Source organism: Vidua macroura, chromosome 1 (assembly GCF_024509145.1).
Source record: "Vidua macroura isolate BioBank_ID:100142 chromosome 1, ASM2450914v1, whole genome shotgun sequence".
Classification (NCBI taxonomy): domain Eukaryota; kingdom Metazoa; phylum Chordata; class Aves; order Passeriformes; family Viduidae; genus Vidua; species Vidua macroura.
This window is the reverse complement of record NC_071571.1, coordinates 138,032,320-138,045,355: the sequence shown is the minus strand read 5'-3', so window position 1 is coordinate 138,045,355 and position 13,036 is coordinate 138,032,320. Positions and strand designations below refer to the sequence as shown.

Sequence of the window (13,036 nt, the reverse complement as noted above, 5' to 3'; positions counted from 1 at the left end):
AAATTAATCTAAATCTGTTTAAAAGACAGGAAATATTCCTTAACTTCCACTATAATGGTTGCATATCAAGATTAAATAAAAAAGGGAAGCAAAAAATTGTAATAGTTTTTCAGTGTCTATTTAAAATACGTGGTAACTAAATGCTAAAAATTACTTAATTAAAATTATGTATATAGTCCAATATATGATAAGAAGTGAAAGTTAGTTTATAATGCCTAATGAAGTATTGCCACAAGTGTTTATGTTTCTAGGGTTTTTTTTGGGTGATTAAATCTTTGATTATAACTTTTACTTCTTGAAATAATAACTGTATTACTTGAAAATAATTAATTCTTTTCTCCCCTCAGAGTTATGTTTATCTTCTTTTTTTGTTATTGAAATTTTTTTTTCTATATTTGTCTGGTAGCTATAACATAATATTTTACTACTGTAAATTACACCATTGACTATGTTGATTATCTTTGTTAAAAAATACCAGAGGAAAAGAAATCTTTATTTCATTAATCTATGTGAAAATTTATGTATACACACATATATATATATTTATTCATGTGCGTGTATATATAAATAAATACTCATGTAAATGTATAGAATTCTTCTACTTTCATTTAATTTGTACATCTTTATGAATTTCAGTATTGGAGGAATTGAAACAAATACAGCAAAATCTAAGGAAGTGCCTATAAAACAATATGATGATGAAATATGTCATTTATATGACTTTAATTCTTAGTGTTTTTTGATATACTTTTACTAAAGAATTGCAATTTAGAACTATTTTTGTAGCCTCCAATCACTGTCATGATCATGTACTTAAAACTGGATTTTAGATATTAATAAACCTTATTAATGTTGAACTAGGTTACATTAACATTACCATTATCACCATTACTAAAATATTTATGTGTTCTATTAAAGCATGCCTTAACTTTTTTTTTTTTTTTAATTGCAGCTGAATGTGGAGCCTCCACGACAAACAATGAAGGAATCTTACTGTCCCCCAATTATCCTCTTAACTATGAAAACAACCATGAATGTATTTATAGTATTCAGGTACAAGCAGGGAAAGGAATCAATATTTCTGCCAGAACATTTCACTTAGCCCAAGGAGATGTTCTTAAGGTATGTAATCATGTGACTTATTTGTTATTCCTGAACTTCTAGTACCTCCCATCATTGAGGTTTATCTGCAATAGTATAGTACTACGTAAGTGGATATAAAGCATCTCTTACAAATTTGTATTGCATTTTTAGTGTTAAATATTCATCAATTACATCTTTGGATTTGTTTACTTCCACAGTATCTTCATAACTTGAGCTGTGATCTAAACATAATAAAACATAACACCCATAACTTTAATTTAACACAATCTAAATACTGCCTTTTGTACATAAGTTTTACACTTTAAGTTACTTTAATCTGGTGTGCATGGGAAAAAAAGCAACAAAAGAGAAAAAAGGATACTACAACCTACCACAGTTTTATACAGTGATTTCCCCATCTTTGATTTGTTCATAGATTTCATTATTTTACTCTAAAAAGTATAGTTCCAGATACATGTATTACTTAGCCATCTACACATTTAAAACTGATGTTGATCAGGGTGTCTTTTCTCATATACCATCTGCAATAGCACACCAATAAAATAAGATATCTGTGATTAAATAATTGTTCAGTTGTTCAGAATATGTAATTTAATTAAATTTGCCTTTGTGAAATCAAATGAACAAAAGGTACCATGCCAATCATGTTTGATTTAAAAAAGTTTTTCTGCCATATTCTTATTACTTATGTAATAAGTATTCTGTACTTATTAAATGAGAAGGATTATAAAAATATGTATTCCTAAGAAACAACTCGGATTCGTACTGGGGTTTATCTCATCTAACTGTAACCATCTGTGCATTAGGGTGGGATTTCTGTCCTTAGTTGTCAGATACAAGCATTTCCAAAATGGGCTAATTATACCTAAAGTACAAGCAGACCTAAACCAATATTGCAAAATAAAATTTGGCATCAAAAATAAAAGAAAATCAAATTATTAAAAAAAAAATACTGTGCTCTTCTTAAAGCAAAACAGAAGCAAAGGAAAATGAACCAAAAGGTACTAGATACCCAGAATGCACAGGTGTGTTTATTTTATATTAAAATTGCTGCTTGTTTGAGAACCAAGTGGATGCCCTTTAAGTGTTACATTAATTAATTTTGAAAGATTTAATTTGAAAGCTCTTTAGTATTTATTAAAATGTAAGTAGTATGGGGAAAAAACCTCAAACCAACCAATGAACCAGTTGTTCAAGTAACTGTTAGCCAATAAAAGCATATGGATGGATTTTTCTCAAGATTTTTTAGGTTGAAACCATTCAACTCTATTATCTCATTTTAAAATACATACCACTGTGGGAATGGAGATACAGTTATGTACAGTTAGGTAAATATAAATGAATATAAAAATAAAACAATTCAACCTTTTTTCTTCTTTTTCTGATCTAATAATTTATGGCTTTTTAAGGGCCATTTGAACCATATGCACTTCAGATGTTTAACTAGACAATCTTAACTCAGAGACTTAGAGAAAAAAATTCTGCTTTAATACTGCTACTCAATTAATGTGAAATTAAAAGCAATGCAAAATTAATTATAAATAGACAAAAGCCAACTGTAAATGTCAGTGGCAGAAATATTTGCTGTATATTGCAGGTGTATTTTTTAAATGAAACTAGTGCTGTGTAATTAAGAGTGTTTTTCAAGTCAGCAGCCTTGAATTAAAATGAGCTGAAATTCCTCCCTATTAAAAAAATCCAAAACAAACTCTAATAGGTATTCTTGATTATGACTGTCACTTTTTTTAGTCTATCTGACATCATAGCAAGACAGAGGCACTCAGCCTTTACAATTGTGGGAAGAAATATCTGTGGAAGTCATTGTGTCTTTTCCTGCCTCCTTTCTTAGATGAAATTCTCACAAACTGTCTTAATTCTATCACACTCTTTTTTTATGTGTTCATTTGATAAAGAAAAATTCTTCAGGAAACACATTACCAGTCACACATTCCAAACCCTTTCTCCCAGAATCAGTTCTGCAGTTGTCTGTTGATCCCTTTCTATGATCCTATTCTACTCTGAAAGAGGAAATATTTGACTGTTTTGCTGATTGTGGAGAATAGCCTTTTGGCTACAGGAATCGGACATTAGGGTTAAATCTTTTAAATGAATCATTGCCTTCAAAACAGCAAGTGACGTATAGTGAATACAGAGTTCCCCATCAGCTGTGAAAGAGGGAGGGTATAGTAGTCACCACTTTAAAATCAAGATACTTAAAACACCAGCTTCTAGAGAGGTCTTCCTTCCCCCAAACATAAATGAAGCAATTCCATAATGTTTCATAGTTAAAACTCAGGTTTTTAGTGACAACTTTTGCTTGGATAATCCATCTCTTTTCATCAGAAGCTAGAGATGAAAATGTTGGCAAGGAAGTTAGTAATGTACTTTGTGTTACTTTTTCTTGCAGCTAGGATTTTTAGATCACTAGAGATATGCAGCTAAAATTCCATTCAAAATCTGAATAGACTGAGTATTCTAATAAAATTTTGACAAGTTCTTTAATGAAGCTATGAGGTCTGCTGCTTCACATGTGAGTTAACTGCCCATGGATGATGTTTGCATCTCACAAGCACTGTGATTGAAACAATGAAACAGCTGTAACTGAGAATGCAGCCTTAGAGTGAAATAGCATATTTAACACAAGTAAATCACCACCCTTCCTATTACTTCAGGGGCAGAGAAGGAGGAGTTCCTTTTTATCAGTTCTGAAATGGTATAAAACAGAGGTTTCAGAGCATATAATTTGTTTTTCATTTGCTTCATTTAATATGTAATTCTCTTGTTCTCCTTTCATTGTAGCTGCTCTGGCTACCTACATTAATGGTGTAGTTCTTTTTGGGTTTTATTAGAAACTGTAAGAAATGTATAAATATTTCTACTTTTTGTGTATGTGTGTGTGTGTGTGTAGGGATATAACCTGCTCTTGAAAGTGCCATATATTGTTCTAATATTTATGAAAGTTATATGAAGACATATGAAGGATTTAGGATCTGTGCAATCACTACATGCCAATCCACTTAATATTAATCTCAGAAACTCTGTAACACTTGCTTCCTTCATTGCAATTGTACTGATAATTGAGTTTTTGCACTATATTTCTGTAATTCAATATTTTTAGAGTAAACTACCGATGTGAGAAGCAAAGATTAATAATGCATTTTTTCCAAAGTATGAAAATATTTCTACCTGTTTTTTCCCCTGTTTTTATCTCCATCCACCAATTTTGCTCATAAACTCTCTAGTCTCTGCTAGCTGTGAGCAAGTCCTTTAGATATACACAGAAAGAACAGAGTTATCATTGTTCTGCTTCCCTGAATAACCCATTGATAGTGGTGAACGTGTTATTTGTGTTGAAATCTGTTGAGTGTAGAAAATATTCTTTTATATCAAGGCTATTTTAACATACATTTTAATTTACGGGAGAAAGGACCTTTATTAAAATTGAAACTTGTACATGGCTAATATAATTGTTTTCTTTATTTTCAGTAGATTTCAGCATAAATAAAAATGTACCTGTGCATGGTACCAATTAATGCGTAGTTTTCTGGTAATGTTTAAACAAAAAAAAAAAAAAAAAGAAAAGAAAAAACCAAAACAAAACCAAAGAAAACCCCAAAAAACCTCCAAAAATTCTGCAGACAGATTTCATTTAGTAAACCTAAAACAAAAGAGAGAGGAACACTGACTATGAAAAGGAACTTTTTTCTCTTTTGTAGCAGACTATGTGCTTGGCTTTATGTAGCATGAGAAATGATACCAAGTGGTAGGTGATATTGCATCTCTATGGAAAAAAAATAATTTAAGAATTATTTTTAATAACATTATAAAGTAATCTTTCTTTTTCCTTTTACTAAAGCACTCACTGCAGCAACAGGCAGGTAACAGCGTGTCAGCAAACAGAACTGGCACTCAGGGTTCTCTTCGGCTGTGCTTGGCTCAGCACTGTTTGTGCTCCTGCCAAACACAGAGCATTCAGTTTTACTGCATTTGTTCATTGTCTCCTCTGTGGGCCAGATTTTAAATGTTTGCACATGATTCAGTTTTTGAGGGGTTTGGGCAAAGACTTTGAAGGGATGCGATATTCAGACCTTTTTGCTAATTTGTTGCTTAAAAATCTTCATGTTTATAATAATAATACTTTTAGCAATATCATCCTGAATATGACTGAGAAAAAGGTAATAAATGTTGGGGACAACCCCCCCACACCCCCCCCAAACATATGGACCCTTTTCTGTCTTTATATTAGTGCTTCTATTTGCATGTGATATACATTTGACAGGGTGTTGACAGCCTCAGTTCTGAGCTGCTGATTTTATATTATTTCTTCTCTTTATAAAGGAACAGAGCTTCATATCCATATGCCTTTTATGTTTCAATGGAAAATCTCAAAAATAGCTTGATTAAAATGCACAAATTTTACACATTCACTTATGATACTCCCTTGCTAAAATTTTATATAGTTAAATAAATTGGCAGAAAAAAGGGCATTAATTTCCATTTAAAATTTGTTGATAGTGGAGCCACTTAAGAGATTAGCAAGTTTTATTTGCCCTCTAATTGTAAATGCAAACAACAGTTCCTTCAAAAATTGAATATAACATCTATTAGTTCAAATATTTAGGTAGAATGTTCGCTATTAGCATCCTTCTCTATAGCATTTTAGCATATTATTGTGGTATGAAGAACACTGATAAAATTTTATGTGCCTTTTTTTTTTTCTTTATGAATTAATAATTTGAAAGATTGGGCTGTTAAATACCTAATAAAGATGGACCTCTGTTTTCTACATTGTTTGTTACTGGCATATCAAGCATTGTCCAGTCATGAATCAATTATCTTTGAACTAATGTTACAGAATGACTTTAAGAAAAATATATCCAACTGAATAATATTCTTATAATGATTAATCTTGGACTTTAGCAACCAAGTGACTTAAATCTAGATGTGCTGGCAAGGCCTATAAGAAAGTATATTCATATATCAAAAATAAGTTAATCGAGCTGCCTTAATTCACATATAATATTGCCCTCCGAAAGAATTATGAAGCTGAATTACTAACTCATTCAAAGTATTTAGCTCCCACCTAGTTTAACAAGGTTAAAAAGAAAACGTTGGTTCTGCAAATCTCAGAAGGGTCTGCTACCACTTTATTGACAAGGTAAATGGTATCATTTAAATGATTCTATAAATTTCCATTTTTTTTCTCCCATTAACTCAAATGAAGCAGAGAAATGAAAATCTGACCTAAATTGAGAGTTACTGCAAAACATGCATTCATTTATTGTCCTAAGGGAGACCCCAGTGTCTTAGGAAGAGGGATACTTTGAATGTCTGAAAGATAGCAACCAAAAGAAAGAAAAATAATTCAATTTAGTGTTCAGATGAATCACAATCCTGCCTCAACCAAATGCAGTTCTCCTACTCCAATGAATCAGTTTCAGAAGTGTTAGATACTTTAAATTCTGTTCCTTCATAGAAATTATATAGGTTTAAAAATATTATACAGTGTGACAGCTGGTTAGCCCATGAAATAGAATTAATATTAACTAATGAGCGATGTCAGTGGACTAATGTGAAAGATTTAATATGGTAGGACATCTAACAAAATTGGCAATAAAGTGTGTGGGGGGAAGTTCTAGCATAAAGAAAATTGCTATCATGACACGGTTTATTTGAAGTTTTGGTGAAATTTGGAAAATAGTTGGTATAACTTCTTACCAGCTTCCTTTGGTTAAGTATTAGTGATATACAGATAGCAGGAAATGGTTTACTCTTATACAGCTTTTAAAAATAAAATAAATCCTGAATCTAGTTTATTATTAATTATAAGTAGATTCAAGCTGGGTTTTGCTTAAGTCTGTCATGATGTTAATATCTCTGCTGTATAGCAGTAATTGTGAAAAGGGTATTTTCCTTTCAGTTGCTAAAATAAAACTAAGTGCATTTCAGAATTAATTTTCTGGATTGGGTGGGTTTTTTGTTTGGTTTTGGTTTTGTTTAGGTTTTGGTTTTGTTTTTCTTGTTTTAGGATTAGTTTTGGGGTTTTTTTCTTTTTATGGCTTGATTACTGATCTCACTATAGTTTAAATGAGTTTCTGAAAAAGATAAGACATCTATTTTAATACTGCTATATATATTGAAATTATTTTTTGTTTATATGCATTAATTGCACATTTTTCTCCTTCTCTGATTTCTTACATTTAGTCCATGTGAGGACATAAGCTTTTAAATTTAAGTTTGCTTGGAATTTATTTGCTTGGGTCACTAAAAACCAAAGAATTATATGAAGTCATGTTGTTGTGAATCTTAAACTCCCGTACAATTATTTACTCATTACAGATAGCTAGAAGTCACTTATTTGTTTTATTTCAGCATATCATTAAATGTAAAGTCTTTGTTATTACTACAGACATGAGGATTTCTGGAAAATAGGAATTAGGTGTGTAACTCATTCTTACAGATAGGGAACAGGCATCATAATACTTCACATTTGCTTTGTTGCCTTACTTCTACTGCTGGTATATTTGCTATGATTTCATTCTGATGAAGACTCCTGTCTAAAAATGTAAACTTTGTAATTAATAGAATTAAAATAGAATTTAGAATTGCAGACAATTCAGTATCTTTTAATAAGGCTTTACATTTTCCCCTTATTGCAATTTGAAAGTTATTCAGAGGTCACTTTACTGATTTGCAAGTGAAATTTTTCATAAACCGCATCAATCAAAGTTTTAGTTATTATAGAAGTCCTTAAATAAATCCTACAGGAAATAATGTTTGGGTGAGCAATTATAATTCATAATTATAGGAATTAAATTATTAAATTATTTAATTAAATTATAGGAAGTTTTGTTAGGAATTACAGGAATACAAAAACATGTGGTGTTTTAAAGCAACCAGATTTGTAGGGAAATTTCCTGAGAATTATTAAAAGATTGTTCTATATATTTAGTATTCTGATAAATGGAAAAGAACACTTGAAGAAAAATAAAAAATAAAAATGCAGTACTATGATTTACATATAGATTACAATACTCTTTCAGCTTACAGAAGCAGTGGTTAAATTTATTTCCTAGTCTCCTTTTACTTCACAGTTATATTTTTAACCTGTCTTCACAGGATAAAAAAACACCTCAGGTTTATTTAAGGGGCTGAAGTTGGGGATATGTTAGATTTTCTGTTGTGCCACCTCAGACTAGAGGCAGATACACGTTATATGTGTTTGCTGATAGGTTGTGATCAGCACTACAATACTGACAGTGAGAGAGAAAACACAGAGATCTAAACAATCTGAGCTGATATGGCACCTCTGCACCCTTCTATTGTTATGTATAAAAAGCACTGACATATTTTAAAATGCATTTGAAAATTCACCACACCTAAGTCAGCTTAAGTCAAGAGAGGCAAATAGCATATCTAAATAGTACTTCAGGTTGACTGGCAATGGATCTCCCTTGAGAGAGCTGCTCTTCCTCTTAATGCAGATGTACAGAATTGGTTTGTAAATAAAATATATCTTCTTTTCTTTCTTTGTAACTGTAAAACTCATATTTTTTACAGATTTATGATGGCAAAGACAACACTGCTCACCTGCTGGGAGCATATACTGGGGCATCATTAAGAGGCTTGACACTAAGTAGCACTTCAAATAATTTATGGTTGGAATTTAACTCGGACATGGAGGGCACTGATGAAGGTTTTCAGCTTGTGTATACCAGTAAGTATTTGAGAAAACAGTAGGAATAGATTTATACTTTTAAACGAATGAAAATTCTTCACTCGTAAGATGAAAAATGCAGTTGAATTACAATTATAGAAGAAATTAACAACAAATTACTCATCAAAATAATATACTTTCATTGCTGTACCCCAAAAAACGCAAAACATATAGCATACTGAAACCTGGTTTTGACATTTAATCTGGTACATAAATCACTGTCGTTTTTCTAGAGGGGTATTTTTCAATTTTGGAAAGCATAAGAAAAAGGGTAAGTTTAAGTTAATTGTTTTAGCACATAAAAATACTGAAGTATGTAAGTACCTTGTAAATGTAAATGTAGTTTGTAAATGTAAAAAATGTAATCAAAAATAATTGCTTAATGAAGATAAGTCATAAGTAAGGAAATTCTCCTTTTTAAGACTCATCTCTGATATTTACTTTGCTTTTGTTTCTGAGCTTGGATTATTGTTTAGAATAATCTAATTTGGAACCAAAATGATAAAGAAAAGTTTCTAACAAAAAACCTATATATGGACTTAAACTATGAAGATGAGGAGAGGAAAAATATTTCTGATCTCTGGCTTAGAGGGTATATGGAAGAAGCTACATACATCTATGTTACCAAGTGTCATTTTCTGAAAATTGTAGCACATGACTATTGCCATGTAGTGTATATGACTTTTTTAGTGTATAATTTTTTTGCCATCACTGAATTATTATGCAGAATTAATTTTTATCAAGCAGGACAGTGTTATAAGGTAATTCTGCAGTGCAGCTATCGACATATTTTCTTTGTCCTTGTACTCAAATCATTCATTTTTCACCTGTTCAAAAATTGTTCATTTAAAAGCTCAACATAATGTTTTTAAAACTAATTCTAATAAAAAATAGCATAATTCTTACAGTATGAAAGGAAAATACTTCAAGATAATAAAAGAGTATGTAATTATTTTTCAGATGAAAGTTGCATAATTATACTTTGTAATAGCATGTGATAGAATAGGACTGTACCCCCTGATTAAAGATAGGATGTTCAGTGCTGTATTACTATGTAAGTGTCAAGGAATTTAATTTTTCATATTTTTATAGGTAGAACCAAGCCCAGCACTTGAACCTTATCAATAACATTTCCTGTCTTTTGAGACATTCATATTACAGTACACTTTCCTAGCCTGAAGAATTCTTAGCCTGAACAGTGATGAATCTCCTTTTGTTGATATTGGTAGAATTTGAAGAAAAAAATGAAGTCCAGAAGAAGGTAACAGAAATGATCAGAGGCCTGGAGCACCTCTCCTATGAAGAAAGGCTGAGAGATTTGGGGCTCTTCAGCCTGGAAGAACGAATGCTCTGGGGAGACCTTTTAGGATCTTCCAGTGTCTAAAGAGAGCCTACAAGAAAGATGGAGAGCAGCTCTTTACAAGGATATGTGATAACAGGATGAGGGGTACTGGCCATGAACGGAAAGAGGGCACATTTAGATTGTATACAAGGAAGAGGTCAGTCTGAGCTCTGTCAGGATGGATCCATAAGCCAGGAGAGATGGTGCAGACCTCCCAGTCAGAGCTGCAGCCTTTGCTCAGAGGAGTGCCCACCATTCTGCCTTGACGGTCAGGTTGGATGAGCACCCTTGAGCTGTGTAGATGGTCAAAACTAGGGCCCGTTTGCTCAGTTATGAGGAGTTCAAGTCTCTCTACTGGGCCCAGGGAAGCTTCACCCTTCAAAGATGTGTTCTCCCTGTGTGCTGTCCCCCACACACTGCCCCATCATGCTCCGGCTGAGGCACCACACCCTCTGCCTGCTCTGGTCACAAGCAGTTAGGGCAGCAAAGATGCTGCTAGTTCCCATAGACAATGGAGTTACATGTTCACTCTCAAGAGGGTGATCAGTTAAAAAGTTGGCTTTGTTTCTATATCTGTAAGGAGGCTATCCAGAAATGAGGACATATCATGGATCAAGGCAGATTTGAACTTCTTTTCACAGTGTGGTCAGAATTCTTCTTAGAAGACAGGTAATTCTAACTGATCAATAAGTGTCCAGACCAGCATTATCAAAAAATGTTTCTTCATCTGGGACTCACTTTAATGTCTTTCAGAGCTTCTGCAGCACACGATGCACTAACAAACAATAGTTTAGGAGTGAGAAGGGTTCAGCTCAGAGGTTGTGGAGGCTGAGACATGTTCAGTCACACATGAAATGAGCTGAAGGAAGAACCAGAAAGATACGGCATTTGATATACTTCTCTTTTTTTTGGTCTTTTTTCCTGAGCAGCCTTATCCAACATTTACAATGCATTTACAAGTATTTTGCCTGTAAAATGCAATAATGTTTTTTCTCAGTAAGTAATAGTAATGCAGCATCTGAGAGACTGTTAAAGGCTACCAACTGTTGAACAGATGGACAAACACTGTGTGAATGATTTGTTGAACAAAGCAGACATAAAAACCCTTCATTTCCTCCCATATTACCTATGTATAGGAATAGCAATCTGATACAAAGGCTCTTTTTTTTTTTTTTTTGCCTATACACATTCTAAGCCACATGATATTGGTAAAATTATTTCCTTTGAAACAAAATGAGATTTCAAGTTTCTTCTCAGTTAATAACAGAAAACTTGATTTGCAATCGAAAATTTTTCTCCCAAATTGTAGTTTATGTTTCCCCATGAGTTAGTATACCTCCCTGTTTCCATGTAATGCATTGTTATTTTGTTTTCTTCTTGCTTCATGTCTCTTAACTCTCAAAAATATCCAAGTTGTTTGGTTTGAGTTCTCTCTATCATCATTATCATTGATTCCTGCATGCAGCTCTTAAATTTATGAACTACTGAACAAAAAATTAGGGTAGGGATTGATGAAAATAGCAGTTTTTCTTTGGTGCCACAGGTGCTATTGTGCTGCTGTTGTTACAATGCAAAATAATGAGAAATCTGCTGTTGTTTTGTTTATAAGCCTTTAAATGTCTATTCACAAGTAAGTGGACAGTCCCTTTAGCTTCCAGTTTATAATTTATCATAAAATTTAAAATCTTATTGATATTGATAATGTTTTTTTTCTGTCTTTAATTGAACTCTTAGGAAAATTGAATTTATGACACAGCTTGGTCATGCTCTGGGAAAGGTGTATAAGTAGTTATCCTACTTAGACTGCTTAATAACAGAGAAAAAATCCTAAAGATGCTAATATTTGTAGTTTGAAAATGATTGATTTCCACTGAAAACCAGAAAATCTGAATTTCATTAATGTATTTATCTCTTTGAATCTGTAAATACAGCATTTTATTCCTCACACAGGTTTTGAGCTGTCACATTGTGAGGACCCTGGTGTGCCACAGTTTGGCTATAAAATCAGTGACCAAGGTCATTTTGCTGGAAGTACAATAATTTATGGATGCAATCCAGGTTACACACTCCATGGAAGTAGCCTTCTAAAGTGTATGACTGGGGAAAGAAGGGCATGGGACTATCCTCTACCATCCTGCATTGGTATTACATTCTTCTTTTTTTATTTCTTTGCTTATTTTTTTTTGAATGCAAGAAAGAAAAAAATATTTTAAGGATTGTTAAATCTATGTAAAATCTGATGTGTATGATCTGATATGATCTGATATGTATAGAGATCTATTTGCACAGGCACTTATAGTTTTCTCTGCATTTCTCTGTATCTCATCTAAGTCTATCTAAGTGGTATTGCCTTTTTAGGTTAAAAAAAGATAGCGATTCTTAAACATTTGTGCACATTGAAAGTCCTAATACATGCAAATCTAGTTAATGTCAGCAAATAATCAACATAAAAAGTTTAATCAGAAAGAGATTGTAAAACTAGTATTTTTTTAACTTATATATAAATTTCAATAAGCTATAAAAATCTCCTATATTTATGTGAAATAGATTAAATAAAATAAAACAACATATGAAGAGATAGAAAGTTATTTTGTATTTTTGTCATTTCTGTTTCTTTAAAATATTACTATAACTTCCCAAGTTTTGCAGCTACCTACAGGCTCAATTATTCACATAGAAGAGTGATAAGGAGACAAGACTTAAATATTATGGTAGCTTTCTTTTTCTTCTTCATTTAGAGGAAATTGGGATTGAATAAGTAGGTGAAGCAAGGGGTAAAATGCTTATATGTGAGTCCTTATATGCTGTTTTTAATATTATGACATATGCTCAGTTTAATTGTGTTAACTGTTCAACAAAAGAGTAGATGTATA

General features: G+C 32.2%; 1 protein-coding gene across 3 annotated transcripts in view; it reads left to right on the top strand.

Moving 5' to 3' along the window:
• CSMD3 (CUB and Sushi multiple domains 3) overlaps positions 1–13,036 on the top strand; it is a 585,002-nt gene that overhangs the window by 372,144 nt on the left and 199,822 nt on the right. For all 3 annotated transcript variants that reach the window (XM_053983153.1, XM_053983147.1, XM_053983136.1), the window contains 3 exons: positions 953–1,122; positions 8,665–8,821; positions 12,114–12,305. In XM_053983153.1, the coding sequence (XP_053839128.1) occupies positions 953–1,122; positions 8,665–8,821; positions 12,114–12,305 (519 nt within the window). The remainder of the gene's footprint in view (positions 1–952; positions 1,123–8,664; positions 8,822–12,113; positions 12,306–13,036) is intronic.